Genomic DNA, 22,092 nt, shown 5'->3' on the forward strand with positions numbered 1-22,092 from the left:
GGACTACTGGCTCGGCGGCCATTTTGAAAATGGAATTAAAACGGAAGTAACCACTTTCTAAGTCGCGTGGTTTTTGCGCTATCTTTGATTTAGCGCAAAATTTACCAAAAAGTTGGGCATTTGTTTCCCAGAGGTGCTTCAACCAATCACTTGGATATGTTGTATATATCATGTATGTTCATAGCTTCATATGATAAAAATAATAATATAATTTTGATCAGTCACATGTTGTGGTCACCATCTTGAATTACATGTAATGAATAACAAAAAGTTTGGACATTTGTTTGTCTTGAACGCTCCAACCAATCATCTTGATATATTGCACATAACATGTTTGATCATAGCTATATACGAGAAAAATAAAATAATCGATGAGGCACATAGTTTGACCGCCATCTTGGATTATTGACAAAAATGACCAAAAGTTTGAGCATTTGTTTCTCGTTAGCGCTTCAACCAATCAAATGGATATTTTGTATATATAACATGAAAAGCCATAGATTGTTGCAAGAAAAGTGTTCTAAATATAATAAGTCTCTTGGTTTGGCCATCATTTTAGAATGTGTGAAAACGGAACTTGTGCAATTACATGTGTTGTATTGGTCCGAATGTACTATGTGCATTCTACTCCTACTCAAATATACATTCTTTCACCAGAATGGCATATGGCTAGGACATGCGCCTGGGCGCCCACAGGGTGTGACGCTTCTAACCTCATTAATATACATAACTGTTAGATCTGACTAAAATACCAGATGATCGCATATGGTCTTGTGAACTCATTACTCTGAATAACTGTCATATCTGAAACACTGTTGCAGAATGGGATATGAAGGCAGGAAACAAAAGATTACGGATGGTTGTATATAGTGATATAATCTCATTATTATGCATGGACGCATGGCTCATTATATATTCTGAAAAACATATCTCGATAACCAAACCGGATATAATACATGGAACCAACTGTTTTTTAACCACATGGTACTGATCATTTAACCTACCCCAATTGTAATCATTGATTATGGAATATATGTCCGCTAGCTTGGGCCCGACTGGCGCCGCTTGCGGCTTTATTTAATAAATATATTAGTATTTATTGTAATATATATTGTAGACTGATGTGTAATATTATTCCTGTTAACGGTCAATGATTATTGTGTTGTTGGTTATGAACTTACTAGTGTCACTTATTTGTCATATTCTGGTTGTGTTCTTTTGTTTGACGTTCAGTAGTGTATACTGGATTGCGGATATTGGCGACCAGGTTGACGTGAGTCTTTCACATGTGTATGATTATTACAATGGCAATTACAATTGCTACAATTAATTCTGGTTAAAAATCTCTTCTACTGTCCATGGCACCTACATACACAGTATCATAGCAATTGAGATGATAATTTAGAGGCAGAAGTCAATATAATTGTTGAGCAAAAATTAATTCGCTAAAAATAGAGATGAAAAAACTGTTATAAAATAAATAAATTTGATAGCCGTCCACTAAAGGAACGTGTACATATGTTTTCTCACAACTTTAATAAATACCGTGTGTGAAACCACATAATTAAACTAACAATAAGTTGTACACATAATAATGTCTACATGATGTCAACAACTATACACTATATGAATCTTATAATATTTATTCTATATTGGCGTTAGTGAATGAATATCAATATTCTAAATTTAAATCGAGTTTTATTTATGTCAGATAACTATTTGGTATATTTTGACAGTTGATGATTCTTTAAATTAACCAGGTTTTACCATCTCAAAATACACCTTGGTAATACAATCAACTGAATGAAACAAACTATTTTTTTAGTCAGATTACCTAGAGTTGCTATTTTAATCTCACAGTGAAGATTACACTTTATATACAAAATAACAATAACAAAAAGTCTCAATAAAATATGGCTTCGCGAACATATTGTTCAATATTGTACAAACCGTATGTTGCAGACTGATATGTTATTATGAGCTATTTCCGTTCTTTATAATGACGGTTGAAGTTGATATTGCTAATTTTCTCCACAAAGTTATACAATCGCCATGTTTACAATATTAGCGAGGCAGTAACATTTGTGTGTATTAGTGGAAAGCCTTTTCTTCTGAGCAGTGAATTTGTTTTTATTATCAGATCATCTATATCCTTGTGCATTTTACTAGTGAATGGATCTATATTCAGAATTAAATTATCATTTTTAGAACGCTTGAATTTACCCGTAGTGTCTGCTAGAATGCAATCAGTTCTCAAATGACTTGAACTAACGTTTAAAAATGTAACCATTCTGTCCACTTCATGAAGTAAATGGGTTTGTATATCCTCATATTGGACTACCAGTATCGACACATTGCTTTTTAACCAATTTATTGCAAATTTTTCATAACATTGAACTTGAGTGTTGACGTGTACCAACCAGCCTACAAAAGAGAAAATACATTAAAATTTAATATTATCATACACATATATGTGATGTCAATTGCTAGCAGATGAGTAATCAATTAGAGTAAGCATCCTAGTTCAATGACTATTACATACAACAACCCGTGAAAAAAAAGATTCATTAAGGTATGGTGCAAGGTTTAACAATGTTGAACTATTAGAGATCTATCACTAATGAAACATACTAAAAAGTACAAACATACTTCAAGTCGGTGCATTAATAATGAACGAAAATATTATTTGGCAGAACAGTAATCGAGCTGTTTATGTGAGTGTTGTGATCACTACAATAAAACTGTATGTACAATCCGGACAGGGGGTATGACTTACTTGTGTTGTGTTGTTAATAAAGTTCAAATGTGAACTTCTATGCAATTTACACAATTTCAGGTAGCTATTTAGGTTTAAAACCTTAAATCTTCACAAACTTAATGATCAAAACGTATACAATGTCAAAAACAAAACAATCATGTATAAATAATATAGAAAATAAAAATGCATGTTATGGATCCGAGCGCCTATGAACCTGCATTTATTCCTTAATGATGAGACAACAAGTATATTGAGAATCGAACGCCCAATTCAACATTTTGAAATGATGAAGAACAATAGACCATTTTCCGTTCACTGCGAGAATCACGCGTTAAGCGTGAAATCGAACGTAAAAACAGGACAAACAATGGTCATAGCGTCGTAGTCGCGTCAAACATCGCGTGGGATTCGACAAACGCGAAAGTATTTCGGGGACATTTCCATGCTTAATAATGTGCTGTCCACATTTGATGATAGGCAATTTCGATTAAGTAAGGGTATTCGGAAGCAATATTCCTCTGTCGAAGATCGGCCGGTCAATGTAAGCTACGAAATAAAGAAATTCTAGTTCAAAATCAAATCGTTCGATTTTTGCGGCAGACGTTCGACGTGCGTCTTTCATGCATCTCGCGAGATCTCGCAATTGTACGGAAAATCACCTATTGTTAAGTAACCTAGTACTGGCAATATTTTAACCAACCTTCAAAATTGCATTGCTCAAATATGACATTATTCACATTTGTTTGCATTTGGACCAAGCCCTTAAATTTACAGAACTAATGTGTGCGAAATTTTCAAATCTGCCATTTACTCTAAGATACAAATAGTGCCTTAGGTGCAACTGGAAGTGATTAAAACAACCCTGTGTTGTTGGTCTCCTAACATTAGATAATACATACCACTTTACAATAAAATATTGCAATTACTAGAAATATAACCTACCTTCTTCAAGAAATGATTCGACTGGTGCGTTTCTTGTCTCATTCGCTTTTTCTCGATTGAACTCTGCTAGGATAGAACTGTATGGGTTTCTAAACAATACAACGGCTTTCTCAAACAAATTTATATGCGTTTTGTCATACTTGTGTGTCTTGACAACAACAGTTCTGCCGTTTTTGAGGTCTTCTGTCTCGCCACGAAAACCTGAAAATAGAGCATAAGATAATACATGTCATGTACCCCCAGTCCCCGGTTGTCACTTTACCCTTGCCATTCTATAAGTTGGCAATCCCCAAATGTGAATTTTGCCAAACTTGCCTTGATGAAAATAACATAGAAAACTAGGCTTCAATAGTGTCTTCTCATTGTGGCAAACTAAAAGTCACAAAACATTACTTACCATTGCGGAACAGCATCATATTACGATAAACACTCCCAGTGTATATTCCAGTGGCCAATTCAAGTAAATGTCTCGTCCATGTGTTGCCACAACCAGGTCGACTAGCCAACGCCACAATCGGTAGACTATTTTCTGGAGCTAATTGTATATCGCATTCTATTTTTGAAATATAAAAAAACAAATGTTGTTGGTAGAGTCGCCTGTCCCGAGGTTTGTTTCACTGTAGTTGAATGCATAGAAGGTGCAATCAATCCAATTATCAGTATAAGTCGCTATTTTTGTTCTTGTGGCAACTTTCTTTTTGACTTCAATTCTTGAAAATGAATGCCCTTTTTGAACATATTGTCAGTCAGAAATCTACAAGGACTATACTATTTTTTGTTAATGTTTGTTGTTGCACCCAGAATTGTTGCTGATTATTGACGAATTGCAAACATAACATAACATAAGTCAGTTGGGCTACCCTATTATCCATAGATCACTACTGTGGGACTTCATTTTCTTTTTTATTCATTCTTTTTGAAATTCATCGGAAATTATTCCTTAATCATAAAGCATAAATGAAAAACAAAAATTCCTATCACACAGCACGAATTTTCAGAGGTCAATCCATTCACAACAAAGTAAAAACACTTGTTTCCCCAGTATCGTCGAATACAGACTGTTTCGGTGTAATGCTAACTATCGCCTATAACTACAAGAACAAATTATAGCATAATTGTAACAAATGTACCTTGAACATGTATCTGAAACTAGCGATCTGGTGCACGCACTAGCCACAAATCTTGAATAGTAATTGGTCATGTAAACATCATCATTATTGTTTATACATGCACTTGTACATGCAAATCACAAACAATTCGAAGGTATTTATATCATCTAAGAGTTTAAACTTGTTAAAAACATATCCAAGTTTGAATCTGGTTGAGGTGTAATACATATTAAACAGCAAGTGAGATTTGTACTTACGGGCATTTGTTTTCCATAAAGACACGTTCTTTGATTCATTCTTTTCGTTTCTGTCATTTATGTAATTTCTGTAATTGGCTTTAAATGACTGTGTACGACTGCGCTGTTCAGCATATAGGAGAATTGCACATATTAGACATGTCAGACAGATGGCTACAGAGCGGTAATTTAGAGACGACACCATAATGTACATGAATCACACGTATCTGAAGAATGAATAACAATGCAATTTACGCAGTAATTAGTGAACATCAAACACAACTCTATTCTCTGAAAGTGCACATAAGTGACGACAAGCTTTCAACATTCTTCAGTATGTCTGCTTTTGCATGACTGACCTTCCATTGACCTCCCCACATGTACGTCAATCAATAATTGCCACCCAACCGGCCGATCGACCGACCTCCCCACAAGTTCTTATTGTTATTATGTCTTTATATTTAGTGGAGTATGCCTAAGCTTGTAAAATAACAAACACAGATTTACGAAAATTGCGATATTTTAATTAAAATTCAATGTCATCGCTCATATTGTACAGATATTTTAACATATAAAAAGACAGAAAGAATCGAACCTTGACCCACATGTTGCGCAGTGGACTAAAAGTGTTCTTTCTTTTTTTAGTTGAATAATTATTATCCTGCTAGATAATTCAATACATTCACTAAATAACATTTCATGCCAGCACCAACTCAAATTTACAATAAATACTTATTATCTATGCCAAGTTTATTATCATAATTAGTTGGTAGATGGAACCGGGTATTATGAGAAAGTCTATAAAATGAATTCTGAATATGAGGTCACAATGAATTTATGTGCATTAATTAGAATAAATTATCATAAATGAGCGTGAAGGGTAGTTTGAATAATGATGACGTGACAATGAATGATGTGAATACATTTGCATGCATTAAATATGTTTAAATTGAGGTAGTAACTAGGTCGTCGTAAATTAATTAGCATAAATTAGCATATATTTTTTATATTTGTTGAGTAGTGACGTAACAATTTCCTGAATGAACCGTAGATGGCGATCACATTCACGCACGCACAACCATTCACTCTGCTTAAGTGAAAAACAATACACGGCATTTTGCAAACTACCGGAGTTTTTACATGAAAGAAGTGTAAAAATTGATGAAATATTTACAAGGAGTATATATTTATGGCGTGGTTGAGTTTGTTTTAACGCCACGGAAAAAAATACAATGGGAGTAAAGAAAATAGTTGTATAGCGTGTAAATGTATAGATTTGTTAAATATTTCTTTCTAACGCCACGAGAAATACGAGTACATAAACAATCCATTTAAAAACCTTAGAAAATAAAAAAATAAACAGTGATCACTAAAAAATAATACATTTCACATATAAACATTTTGTTAATTTTTTGTACATTTCTTACTTTTTCTCAACACAGACAACTAATAACAGACTGGCAGCGCGGCGTTTTATATTGAAGTAATGCGTGCCACGTTTGTTTGGGTTATTAGTTTTTATCATATCTAGAAAACGTTGCGGAGCAACAAGATTATCATTAGATCTCACAAAATAACGCGCGATCAATTCATATTCCAATCAACTATCGCGAGACATAGGTAATTCTGGTTACCACCATGACCGCACCGTAATTCGAAAATGGCATTTACAGAAGAATTCAGCGAATCTGAGGACGATAGTTACGAACAACGCAACAAAATAACATACCCTCCATTTTTACCAATAAACGGATTACGCTGATACGCCGAGAGATATCATGTATAAGAAACCTGCTATCCCATGTTTTGGCACCCCTGAAAACAACAACAAAACTGTTAACACACAAAGTGGTATGATCGCTCAAAACGCTGTGATATGCTCTTCCCGATAAAATGTCAGAAACATTCCGCGAAAATCCGCAAAAGCGATAAATATCATTTCAAAGATTATATATTATTAATTATATATTCAAAACCTATTTGAGGTATATACTAAGACATTCAGTTACTTGTAACTCGCCTAAATGTTGGTCGATTCTTAATATTCTTACACAGCTGCAAGTGTCAAAATGTTCAGAACGTATCTCCCGTTGTTTTGAAAATGTCTGGATCTTTTTTACGAGAAATACGCAATTTCCGAAGAAACGCGAAATGTGCAGAATATTCGGTAAACTTTGACGGTGTCTATATCGACACTACCGAGCGTAGCACACACAGCATATGCAATTAAGCTGATCAACACCTTGAACAATAGACGTTGCCAGTCTGTTGAACTAGTTGTCTAAGCTTCCAATGAGTAACACCGTCTGTACACCTTTTTTATTCAGTCACTCTTTTTTTCTTCAAAATCAGAATCGCTCATCTGATAATTATATAAAGACGGTAAAAAATATATGTTCTTGTTTGAAATTTCAAAATATGAGTATGCTTGTAAAACTGTGTAAGAAAAAATATGTGATAACAGATATAGATTGAATCCGGTAAAATTCTCGATATATCTGATCACATAAACGTCATTTAAATGTCAATCTCAACAAGTATTAGAAGACTATTGACCACACACGCTGCATAGAATGAGGCTTGAAGTATGCGAAGTATGGTCGAGTCACGTACGGGCGTCGCTTTCGAAAAATCTCCGTGTAATGGCGGACTACCGTATGAGTCAAACTATTACATGCTATATATTTAGCTGATTAGATCACCTTCCCAAACTCGCCTCCTTGCCAAAGATTCAACGGCGGTAGACCAAGTTGGACCTTTTCGTGAAAGAGTCATCTCCTCGATATTTGCACAATAATGCAGGACGTATTGGTTAAACACACACACATACAGAAGAGAATGATGCTTGAAATCGAAGTGTGCGATAATTATGGATCCTCTTTCGTGAAATCTCTTAAATTCCGCGTGATAACAACCGTACGAGTCAAAATATTCTTTGTGGCAGGGGTATTTCAGACAGAAAGTGGCGCAATGGGTTCCATCCCGCTACTATCATATGTTTTTGATACGAAGAATGCTGGGTACTCCAATACTCTCTCCATTAATGCCAGTCTGCACTAAATCACGAGACTGAATTAAGTGTGACCGCATAGGATTATTTTTAACTGGCTTGTCATTAGTGTTCCACGTGACACCATTGCTCGTCCAATTTAAAAATATAAAAACAAGTAATTTATGCTAATTTATTCACGACGACCTCATTGCTCTCTCGATTTAAACATATTTAATTTTTGCACATTTATTCACAGCATGTCATTGTGATGTCATCATCCAAATTTCATTTATAATAACATATGCTGACTAATGCACACGATCTATTGTGGCGTCATGTTCATACTTCCTTTTATAGATATTATCCCAATTTATGCACGAATGCCATTGTGGCTTCATAATTATTCAAGTGTACCTATAGTGTGGGGTAAATACTAAGATGCATTGTCTGCACCTCGTAGTCATCACCCGACTTTTTTGTAAACATTATGTTCGTACCGGTGAAAACGAAACAAGCAAGAAACATTTCATAATTCCTAATTTCCATCCGTTTTTTCATCTTTTAATCAATCAATATCATCTAGGTGAACAACAGTTCAACTGACATATCGTGTTGAGGTTCGCAATCCATTTTAAAGGTAAACATGGAGGACAAGACGGTTTGTTTCACCGACACACTCTGCGGAAACTGGCGTTCGTTTGGCTTTATGTGGTGAACGACTAGCAAACAACTACCGACACTCAGCAATTTAATATCAATGTTAACAGTCTGAAAGCAATCATATGGTTTTATAGTTTTCCAGATAATTTTAATTCGTTTTTTTCAAATATGTAGTCAATTCATGTTCTAGGGCCCTTTCGTTTAATACACTTGTGTATTATCAAGTACTACCCTTTATTCCATAGGCGAAATTTTTTTTGAGTCGATTTATTTTCACAATTAATATGCTGGTTATAATATGAGATTATTACGAGAAAACCTCAAAGTATGCACGATGACAGTCGATCTGAAGTATCGACCGACGAAATCCAATATTTTAGAACAGAATCAGCGAACTTCTTTGGGTGGAGCCATGTGAAATCCCAATGACAGCCATGTTTGTTTTTATCATTAGATGACGTTTACGCGCGTAAGCATTCCATATTTGGAAATCGCATTTCCTTATATGGTAGGATGAACATGCCCCGTAAAATACCGCAAAATTACGCCACGCTTTAACTTATTGCGTTTTGGTGACAGATGTATAATAATATAATAATATAATATACTATATATTTATATATCCATCTGACAACGACGAAAACTACTGTCATCCTTAAGATTGTCTGGCACGCTCACAATTTTAAGGCTGAGGTCACATGACTACCATCAAATAAATAAGAAAAAGGATAAATGAGCTGCTCCATGAATAAAAAAGATCAATCCCCAGACCAAAAACTACTGTTGCTTTTAAAGGCTGATAAAACTATTTGGCATCGCCCATTACATATTGTCATTGGTTGATTTACTGATATGAACGCAAAAGATATAAGCCATCACGTATGTTTTAAACCATTGCAATAATAGTTACGTCTTGCTGAAATTAATAAATAGTACCATAAGAATCAAATACTCACAGAAAACAGTTAAATATGTTTAATTGTTTAAGAATCTCAAAATATATTTAATCAGTCACTTTCCGCAATTTTGAGTTTTCTTTGTTTTCTTAAACTTCAAAATAACTACATGCAGCAATAGCTTATCTGTGACACTGTACAACAAATAACCTCTCACTTGACCTAAAATGCATACGCCCTACTTATCATATTATCAGTTCATAAAATAAGCCGCTTCCGCTTGGACTACACTGATGCAGCTTCAATGTTGACTTACTCTTGTAAACTACCAAAGCAACTGCACTTATACATGCACCTTGAGTGGACCTACGTCACGCGATTAGTTGTGTGACAGATGTAATGACATAGAGGGATGTAATATACATTACATTAACCCCCTCTAACTCCCATACAAATGATATTTAATTACCATTTAAATTTATTTTCACTTTCATTGCAAAAATGCGATCCAAATATAAAATCGCTATAACGTATCATGGTAGCTGGCCTGTCACTGGGTCAGGTCAAGTGCTTACCCAAAAATATTCAATCAACCACCTCGGGGCTGATTTATAACCGATTTAAAATTACACAATTCGTGTTGTAACTCGGGTTTAATCGAGACTAATGGAAATCAATGGAGTTAAATACAATTATATACATAAATAATTGGAAGCAACAATGCACACCTGTCACATAGAAAGCCACATATGAACTACTTGAAACCATAGTTTATTATGTTCGACTCTCGTCTCCGGTAACAGTATAGTGCCAAACACGACCTACACCACGCATCAGTGTGGATACTCAGTTGGTAAGAATTAGGGAATTACAAAATTAGGCATTCAAACCAACACAGCAAGGTCGATGAAGTCAATTATCTTGCGGCCTTGAACAATCTACGAATAATAGACTAAAGAGTCGGTCTAGACAGCTAATAGTGGTCCTTAAATACGGCTAAGACTGCGCGTATGAGTTCCCATCATAATGAACTAAAGTCATGAAACTGTGATGAAATAAAATTCTATGTGGTATACGTTTTTACATAGCCCAAAACCACGTTTGAGTGTACTGGAAAGGGCACTCTAAATTGAAGGCCAACTATCCTGCGACAAGAGGGAGGAACGATTTTCCAATATGTGGCGTACATATTTGTATAATATCACAGAAATAAACTGGCCAGGAAAATAACAATTATATAAGTTACAAGTTTAGTATGATAACTGAAAGCCCATGAATCACATGTGTATGTTCGGTACCTGTCATTTCCGACGTGTGGCGATTCTTATCAATCGCCCGGTGAATTGCACGTAACCAGCGACTGAAGTTCACGAATTGAATCGTCGAACTCTACCTCCCCAACCTTGGTGCCGGGCTTTCTCTCCTGTTTGGCTTCGGAATCCGATGTTTACCGTTGGGTTTAGCTATGATAGTACGTGGATCTGCTCGCCATATTTCAGGATCACGCCTTGCTTGACCTGACTAGCTTGGACTCCAGTGGACAAGATAACGATCAGCAACAACCCTAGGACACCATGACGTCATCAGGTTTATTGCGTCAATTATTAATTGAACCACGACACGAACATTCAACACCCAGATACCCATTCAGTGAATTAAAGGCGTGACACACTGACCTTCACTGTTCGTGCAGTGTCAAATACGCCTCGCTGAGCGCTATGAAACCATCTTCTGATGAACATCTGTTATTACTTTTTTCTATTATATTAAATACATAATTACATATCTTGTGTACAACACTTTATAAATGGAACGTAATTTGTTTCTAACAACACAATTGAGACGCCTCGTGCAATACAGCCAATTTCAAACACTGCCAAAACTGAGGACGCACTATATTTGACCGACGTAACAGAAAATCACTGGGCGCTTACATCTCGTTCGGCTATCGTTGCTGCAAATCAGTACTGTGTTTGCCATACAATAATGCATTTTTTTCATATACATTTATTCGGCACTACGAGGGTGACCTGGAAGACTGTCATGATGGAGTAATTTATTCGGTGTAATAATACAAATGATCACCCTAAAAGCGGTGGACATACAGTTTTAGCGGCCCGGAGAGCTCATTGTCAACCGAGGTGAAGCCAAAGTATCCCCGCCGCTGTTGTGATGAACATTATTATACTGTCGATATAGACGATGGCGGATGTGTGACATATATCCACAAAATAAGATAAAACCGTGATCATTCTTCAAATTACCACAAGTACCCGCGCCAAGGACGAGCCGTGGCGTGTGCCGTATGCACTTCACGTATTTTATCTCCAAGAATTCAACGGCAAAATGGCACATAATGTAATTCACCTTGATGACAATGAAGTTGGTTTCTCAGTAAAATAAATACTAAAATAGAAATGTTTTAAATATCCTGAAAAATGTATGTATTTAATAATCGGAAAGCAGTGATCAGTATTTTATGTGCTTGTATGATCATGGCTTCGGTTGACTAGCGCTGTTTGTTTTGTTAAACTGTCTGTCGGCGGATCACTCGGTCAAAGTTAGTACAATCTATTCTTTATTTACACAACTTAAAAGGTCAAAATGCTTTTGGCTGAACTAGTGGCCTAAGCTCCCAGCAACGCCCGTCGCAACTTTACCCGTTCATTCAAATCCTGTTTAACTGCCTAAATACAGGAATATAACTTTATTTATTCTGAAAAAGTTTGACATAAACTCCGCCCTCTGACAATGCAACATTTAAATACAATTTAATGGCAGCCCGTTTGCTAAACAATGTCGTCAACCCGTGCAGACGAGATATTATTCATGACGATAAAAGTAAGCATACAAATCTATATAAACAAGCAGTCAACAAGATAATTAAAATATAATTGACAGAATGACAAAAATGTTTGCCATTTAAAGAAACAATATCCACAACACACTTAATGGTGACATCAGAATTTGGTCTACACACAAATTTGCCAATGATATTTTATTTGGTTTTTAATTTACAGTCGAAGACAATTCATATGAAAAACAAATAAAACGACCCTGACACCATACCAGTACATAAATCTCTAATTGTTATATTTGATGGGGGGTACTAAATACATTAAACTGTCTCGCAGGAGCATGTTCACTCAAAATTAACCAGAAATGTATTTATCGAAATGTAACGATTTCAATATTTATCTTAATTAAAATATCGCTCAACTGAATATTACTACACTAAACGCGAAAAATAAGTCTCCCTAGTCATAACGACTACTAGACACAAAAGTTAACTAAACAGACTCACAATTCATTATAAATAGTTATTGTGGGAATGTAAACAGCATTGCATACAAAACAATAAAGATATACTTAACTGCTAAATTAATACAGCTGTTCTTTATGATCATTGATACTGGTTCCTATGATGCTTACCAATGTTTTGCAAAAAAGAAGCACTCAACAAATAATAACAGAAAACAGTGTATTTAGATAATCCATATTTGCTGCTACACGCGTTGGTCAGATAACGTGAATAACGTGAATAATATTGGCATCGTGAGTACCGCCGTGTTACCGTGCATATAACTTGTTCGTCATTAGTTTAATGGACAAAGTGCATTGTCTCATACGAAAAATATTTTCAAAATATGGCAGTATTCGACGAAACGAATTATCCCGTATTAATCCTATTTGGTGCACAAGTGATTGAATTGTTTTACAAATATATAGTACAAAAAATCATTGTTGATGGTAAGCGGTATAATAAACAGTACCATTTTTTACATAAGAGGTTTCGGGAGACGTATGTAAGGTCGATTAGTAACATATAAACATTGAATGCATCCATAACAATATTCAACTCTAAACATACATTATATATAATAAATTATATATAGATTATTAGACAAACTTTTTGCTTACAGGTTTAAGCAATGGGGTCGACATGTTAGATACATACAAGCATAATGATGGTTTCAGTATTTCTGATCGAATGTTTGTGTTTCTCCTTTTTGAGCAGAATATCTGTAGAGCATTCCAGAAAATGAAGAAATATCTGTAGACATTGGCCATTTTATTTGTATTCCAGGAATCTTTCTGCGCTGACATAGTCATTTTCGGATTCCATGAATCTAAAAGACACACCCTAAATATTGCAAACATATGAGCAGCTCTAATGAAATAAGGTCACTCGGTCGATGTATTATCATTCTCCACAGACTTATTTAACAAAATGTATACGGAATTGGATATACACACTTTGAAACCAGTGGTTATAAATTATTTTCAAGAAGACTTTCTCCCCGATTACTACGACAATGACATGAACCATGATTAATTGAATCGGATGCAGCGTACCGTGACGCAGTGCTCCACCACACATTCGAGATTCTCTGAAAACCTACTACATGGCAGTTACAGACTCTATTTGTTACTGTTATAAAAATACATGGGTATTCCGTATGTTGTTATACATATTGCGTCTGATGTTGAATACATACCCAATGTGACAGCACCTGTATCTTACTATCCTGCTCAATGCAAACCATGATGCTTGCAGATGAAATGACGATTTTAGCCAGATTTAAAAACTACTTAGCATCAAATAACTTTTATAATATGCCTTTTGTCACACTGCAGCACAAACACAACATTACTTCAGAAAGACATCCTTTTGATCAGACAATGCTGCATCTTTACGTGACAGATTTTGTTATTGGTTATGTTCATCTTTTGGTTTCTAATGTCATTCCAATTGGACTGCTGACTACTAAACCAGCTAATGCTTTGCCTATGATGAGTATGTATATATGCTTATATTGGTGAATCAAATGTTAGCTGGTGTTAGTAAAATCTAACTAGATTATTATGTAAGAGAAATTAAATAACTCAACCAGAGAACAATAAACATCCAACTATTGAGTAATCTTGTTTTTTTTATATCTATTTGCATCCTGCTGTCAGTTGGTTATAAAATATTTGAATAATTATTTAATTTGCATTTAATTTGCATTTCACGTATGAATTACCCTGCAAAAATGTTCAATCTTAGTGTAAATGTTTAACAAATCAGTGTTAGATAAAACCAACAACTATTTATATTAGGTCATTGCTAACGTTTTTTTATAATATAGCTATTTTTTTACAATGCTCATGATTTCAATGCATCAAATGGTTTTCAAAGTCGTTACCCGCTACTGTTGCCTATACGCCTCTGTTTTGATGTTTCCCAATACACCTTTGCATTTCAAATGTTTAAAATGGATACCGTTTTCTTTATCATAAAACATAATTATTGCTGTTTTGTGAGATTATGTGTAAGCGTCAAATGGAATTGAAAGAACAACAGAAGTTTAATTATATTTCAGGATCTTGAAGAATTTATGCAGAACTCTGGCGATGAGGGCGTCATAGTGGTGGCATTTATAACATTTCTTCAAAGCAAAACACTTGGTATAATACTGTCGACACTTGCCTGATTTCCCTTTAAAATAATATTTAGTTATGGAGGATCAACCCCGCTACATGTTCGTGATAACATTAAAATTGTTAAATGGTTCAATCAGAATGATCTTTTAGGCGAGCTATTTGTCATTCAGAACGTGAACTTGGGATGGTGTAATTTATATGTGTTCTAGACAATTATTGTTGTTGTTATTGAATAGAGACTATATGATATCTAGCTAACGATTTAGCTATTTGAATAAACTTAGCAACCCGCTATTTTATTCATTATAGTCAGGGGATAAAATTGTATTTCAAGTATGTACCTTTTTTTATTGGAAACATTGTAAAATTCTGAACAGCTGCTTACGCTTGCATAGCTTTGTATGCATAAGGTGATGTTGGTGCATCCTCGTAACCGAAATTCGAAAGAGTACATGTGTATATATAAAATATATGTGTTACAAATCTGTACTTCCACCAGCTCACTCCAAAACGCGATTGCTTATAACTCATGGCAGGTTAAGCAGTTATCGTGAAGCTATGTATCATGGTGTGTATATCACTAATGATGGACTAATTTGACACCGCCGCTAAAATTAAATCTAACGGTGTTGGCACATACGTCAAAATGAAGTCACTAAATGATGGGAACTTGTACAAAGCCATGGTGGAGGTGTTATCAGATAAGAAGTGAGTAATTGGCAATAAATACTTCTTGTTTGCTTCATGTTGAATATGTTACCTCAACTCGTGTCTATTGATATGATATTTTAGAATGAGCAAATCAATATGTGTTCATAACTTAGTCTGTTCCAGATACAGTAACAGAGCTAGAAAATTATCGGCTATCGTCAAAGATGTACCAATGAATGCTACAGAGACCGCGGTTTTCTAGATTAGCACGTGATCAAATATGATGCCAGTCATTTGACGGTTCAGAGGAAGCAACTTTCTGTTATAGAGTATTACTTTATTGATGTTATTGCAGTGATATTTGCAACAATTTGTTTTATTTTATCATCAGTCCGTTGGTTAGTGATTCCGTTAATGCGCGGTATTAGGTGTTAGTCAACTGAAATGATAGTTTGTAATTATATAAATATTTTTTTCACAAACTACAAGTCATAATAATATTCGAGACATAAAGGTGGGATGCAGGTATATATATATGGGAGTCGGAGCAAATATAATTTAAATGAAGGGGCTAAGAATCTGATGAGTTGTAGATTATTCCTAAATTGTTTTGCTTGATTTTTGTTTAATATATAATTAAATATGGCACATAAACAAGTGTAAAAAAATTCATTTAAAAACGGGAATCACATCATGTGTGTAAAGGCTGAAATCTAACGCAGATATTGTAACTTTAGCGTTATGGCTCATATGCATAACAGATCTGTTTGCACGAACGCTGATTACTGTTTGCAATTGCAATTATGAAACAGATATTTTGGGGCTAGCACTCAATTAACGATCTGAGAAATGCTTCGGTCGTTTTGCTATGAATGACAAAATTATGTATGTGGCTTGATATCATACACGCGATCTACCCGACATCCAAATTTATAATTTCTTCAAAAAAAATATTTTGTTGGATTTAGTTTATTTAGAAAAGCCAGCGATGATGTCACGAGGCCAATACTTTTACTCAGGATTTACTCATCCAGAAATCCACATATAGTATATAATTACTGTAATCTTTAAACTTAAAAAATAGTCAAGAGTGTAAATCATGACAGTTCTATACCTGCACCTCCATACCTTATTTATGTATTTATTTCGAGAAAAAAATAGTGTGATATTTTGTATCCAATAATTAGAGATTGTTAAGAATCCATTTCGCAGAATATAAAATTCGATAAGCTTGTATCACATGAATTTCAATGTTGCTATGTTTTCTCCCATCTATCGTGATTTATTGAATTTGTGCTTGTTGTTTCGTTTGACATACGATAAACTGTGATACGATAATCTGATCACCATGTATGTTATAAGCGATTATGCACCTTCCAGCAGTATCAATCAACGGTCATGCTCTACCAGCTTCACTTTATAAGTTGTAGATGATTATTGAGAAGTTTGGGAGACAAATCTGGTATTTCGCCGAGTCCTATAGTTTTCATAAGTCGCATAGATCGGGTATATTCAACATAAAATGACCAATTGGAAGACCTTGAACTGATAAAAAAGGGAACGCCTGAAACGTAACAAAAAATTGTGTCATAATTAATAAAGTGCCAGTCTATTTCAGTATCATTGTCTGTAGACGTGTATATCACTTTACATACCATATACCATACGTTATTAACAGACATTTTTGAGATGTCAACTCAATGTTATGAATTTAGCGATGTCTTTTCAATTTACCAAGGTTAGCCTAAAGTACGTGCTCGTAGCACAAAGTGGCGAGATAGCACATATACAGACACCTTTACAACACAAACACTGTATGGCAGTTGCATGTGGAATATTTAAGATACAACACGCTTGTGAATAATGCCAAAACAGAAAGCAATGCCTGAAAAGCAACGTACTTGATCACAAATCGTTATTATACATCATTTTTATAGTCTGAGCAATGATTTGTCAATACAGTGCCACGTGGGACAATATAGAATTACTCTGTCATCCGCAAAACTTTCTCAAAGTGGCGTTACTTTTGGAAAAGTTCAGAATACTAATCTTAAAATAAATTTAGACATAATGACGCGGCCTGGGATCCAAACGCATATACGTTGAAGAACGTTCCCGTTTTATACAATATAATGCATGGTATTGAATATCTTAGTATCAGACACACTGTGAACATTTTGTTGTATCAGGGCAACTGAAACATTCTGTGAATTTAATTGTATCTATGAAAACATACCACTTTCGACATGGGAATGAAGGTCACAGACGCAACAATTATTTTTGTTAACAGATACAACGCATCGGAATTATTACATTCACGTTAACAAACCTTTCTCCTGTTGAAATACGAATCTCACAGAGTCCTCTTGTATTAGTTTGTTTTGTTTTGTTTTTTGCCAAAATCAATTATCGCTTGTCGGAACAATTTTATTGCCAATATCAGTACTTCAGATAACACATGAGTGGAGCGAAACGATTCCTTGGCGTAGTCACCAATGACGCATACAAGCTGTGCAATTGTATAACTACAATAAAACATGTATGTATTATACCGGCTTCATTGCACACGGTAATTCTGTGTCATACGTTCTTCTGCATAAATAAATAAACTATATTCTCGCCTACAATACTTTATTCATAATGTCATTTTACACACAATCGAGATTCCTTATCAAAGGGTACTTATGCAGAACATCAGTAAAGTTGTTCCGGACTTTCATTGATATGAGGCCTATTCGAAGACTGCCTTTACACACACATTCAATGCTTGCCGGTGAGATAACAGGGATGTGCTCGCGAAGACGATCCAAATAAAACGTTTCCTCAAATGTCCTTGAGGTGTTCACATACTCTAGTGATTGTGTCCTGTGGTCCAAATTTGGTATTGCTACACTACCCATGTGATTAGTACAGGGCAAATGCCACAGCCCATCGAAGTTTTTTGTAGGCAGTGTTTGGACCGGAACCAACGCGAAATGTGGAATAACATACGACACTTCATGGAACTTATTATCTGTGCATCGTGCCGCATATTTTTCATTTGTTGGCACTGTAATTTCTTTCCAATGTCTCTTTGTCAAATTCAAAGATGACGTTATAGACCCATATGCGTGTTCATCATTAGCGTTCATATAGTGCTAATTATAAATGAAAGAAAATTAATTGTAGTTTAGAATTTTCGAACTAATGATTAAGTTTTGAGCCATGGTATATGCTAGTTATGCTGTAAATTAAACAGAATCCAACAATCAACAGTTTGTGAAATATATAAAATACTCTCACTTATGAGAACATATAAACACGAAACACTAGAAACTCTTAACTACGGCGAGTGCATTTGTAATCCAACACGCTGCTCAAAAATATCCTGAATAGTGCGTGGTGAACTGACTAATACACTTTACAACCGCTGAAACGGAGAACACACGCTTCATAAACAATACTGTGTTACCTTAGGCGATTCTGAATAGCCATCAACAATCCTAGAGACAGTGTTCTCATCTATGATAATATTATTATTGTTATATTCATATATGTTCGATTCTATCAATCCTTCGTGGTGAGCCCGGTTCTCAGAAAGCCACAATGTGCCATTAATGTGTACAACGTTATGTGGCATAATATTCAAACTTATCGATGTTATACATAACAATCAGTAGACGTTAGAAGCCCAGTATACAACAGCTTTATTTTCATTGTACGCCTGTAAGAAATATAAAAATCTCATTCTTATCCTATGTTGTGCATTTGATGTATCGATGACGTAAGATACCTAAATATGCTTGGTTAAAAAAGCTGTGTAATCGCCAATGATAACGAGTGTGCATTGCCATTCATTCTCCTACCTTACTTTATAGGTGTATATCGCTATATACGCGTATTGTAAAGGTTTATACAATATACAAATATTAACGTATTTACAATGCATATTAGAAATTCGTACACATGTTCAAAGGAATTGATAGACATTGCATAATACAAAGATTCAATATATTCGCTTTGAGCAAAATAGCCGCCGTTAGTCGTGATTCAGCTCCTGTAATAATGTGGCAATTCTCTTTCGTCATCGCGTCCATTGAGATCCAGATGCCATGTTTACAGTAAAGTTCAAAACTATTTGAGGTGAGTTATAGGAAATGAGTTCGGTTATCCAAATAGCTTCTCTATGATAATCAGATGGTATTGGTTTGCTGTATATTAGCTAGATATTATTACTTTTCACTTTGCCATGGATCCATGGCGAAGTGGAAGATTTTGGCGGATGGGGTGAGTATAATAACATGATGGCTTTCAATGTGCAGTTTTCACTGGGAGAGTGCTAGCTTGCACAAGCCATGTTTGTATGCATACATACATTTGTATGCATGTTTGTGTGCCATTTCCAAGCCATGTTTGTATGCATACATAAATACAGACAAGTACTCTTAAATATAATTTTCACTGTGGTCCTATTTTATAATGTATAAAAGGTCTATAAAATTAAAGTTTTTCTGTGATTTTATACAACGACTACTTATTTCTGGTCATTATCTTCCGAGGTCAATTCTGAGATAATTATGATGTTCTGTGTATTGTCTTAAACACAACGGTGTTCATATGATGATGTATTGCAGACTGAACTTTATAAATGTAACTGTTAAGTGTTATAAAGCTATTTGTTTACGTAAATCAGCTGTCTACGTGGAGATGTTGAAATATAATTTTCACTCTGGTCCTATTATATAATGTAAAAATGGTCTCATTAAAATTAGCCCTGTATTTTTTGCCCGAGTTTAATGAGATAACTATGTTTTTATGGTGATTATTTCTGGTCACTTTCTTTCAATGTCAATTCTGAGATGAGTGTGCTGTTCTGCGTAATGTCTTAAATACGACGATGTACTCCTGACTGAACTTTGAAAATGTAACTGTTATGTGTTATAAGACTATTTGTTTACACAAATCAGCTGTCAATGTGGAGATGTTTACCTACATGCAAGCTATTTTATTGTAGTTTATTGTAATACTTCTTCATTATATCTAGTGATACACATAAACGGGTACAAGCAATGTTTTACTATAATTTCAAATAAATATTCATCATCACACAAACTCATGAAATCCGACGGCATGATTTATATCCAGTATACGTGTTATATGAATAAAACAGTGGAAATGTGCATGATATTCCTACTGTGTCATGGAGTTAATTTCAGTTACATTATCGCAGATTGACATGCAGCTCCCCTCTACCCAAATGAACCAATGTCAGTCGCTCTAACCGTATGCGATGGTTTGATCGGATTATTCAGTAATGAGCATTGATTATTATTCCATGCATATATATATATATATATATATATCGTGGGGGTTGACACAACCACGTTATTGTAGTTTAAATTGTGTTCACTCAGAATTATCCTACAAATACAGCGACTGAATATTAAAAATAACGTGAATAAAAATGACACAAATATCGTAATGCTATATAATATGGTTGCGGATACGCGTATATAATTACATCCACAGACTCATTGATCCGTAGATAACACACAAATAGTAATGATAATCCTTTATTTCGACCTAACTTAAATACCATTTTAATTAAGTAACCGTGACACCAATTCAATGTCAATGGTATATCTAATGTAGATTGTGTTTTATATGAGAGAAAATGTCAATATTAAATAATGGTTATGTGTTATTCATCAACGTTAAACGTGCTTACGAGGATACGCAAACATATTATACAATGTTCTATATTTTTAACTGTTTATTTCATTAGAATAACAACTAGTGTTCGATGTCACTAGAGTGAAGAAATAACCCATGTGTATAGTGTTTATGGTCGTTAGTTTATGATAGAATTATAGCGTTATAGCCCTAGTGTTCGGAGCAACGGTTCTGATTTTAATTTTGATACATAAACTTTAACGATCTCGAATGATAATGTGTTGATAAATGCGCACTCAAATACGTATTTAGTTATTAATGAATTCACAGCTGTTTCAAAACATGGTAATACTAAAATAACGACTGTGTTTATAACATGTTACATATTGCTGGTTTTGATTAACTATGTCATTATAGGTAGTGGTATATTTTTACGAAAACACACGAATTCAATTCACCGTTATTGGTCAGGTTAATGTAATGTAAATTGTGTATGGCTGAAAACTGCGATCGACGTGACAGTTTGGTATAGCTAACTCATCTTCTATGAGATATAAGTTTAAGTTTAAACCTTTGTAACAAGGCTCGGTATAGGTATAATTTGAGGGAAGCTTATTTTAAGCGCAATCTGATTAAAATAAGATCCTAGTTTGGGCTTTTTTTTGTTTTTGTTTTTTTTGTTAAAATAATATCATTCATATTTTTTTCATATATTCTATTATTTGTTTAAAAGTTTATTTGCTGGTATTTTTTTAAGTTTTGGTAATCG

The 22,092-nt window shown here is 34.6% G+C and overlaps 1 protein-coding gene across 1 annotated transcript; it reads right to left on the bottom strand.

The window, feature by feature from the left end:
• Positions 1-2,056: 2,056 nt before the first annotated feature.
• LOC100372357 (sialate:O-sulfotransferase 2-like) lies at positions 2,057-7,820 on the bottom strand. The gene is made up of 5 exons (XM_078013934.1): positions 7,762-7,820; positions 6,775-6,860; positions 4,098-4,253; positions 3,701-3,901; positions 2,057-2,424 (listed from the first exon to the last, which is right to left on the bottom strand). The coding sequence occupies exons 1-5, from the start codon at positions 7,818-7,820 to the stop codon at positions 2,057-2,059; spliced, it is 870 nt and encodes a 289-aa protein (XP_077870060.1).
• Between the last annotated feature and the right edge of the window lie 14,272 nt (positions 7,821-22,092).

Source organism: Saccoglossus kowalevskii, chromosome 12 (assembly GCF_978046115.1).
Source record: "Saccoglossus kowalevskii chromosome 12, keSacKowa6.1, whole genome shotgun sequence".
Taxonomy (NCBI): Eukaryota; Metazoa; Hemichordata; class Enteropneusta; family Harrimaniidae; genus Saccoglossus; species Saccoglossus kowalevskii.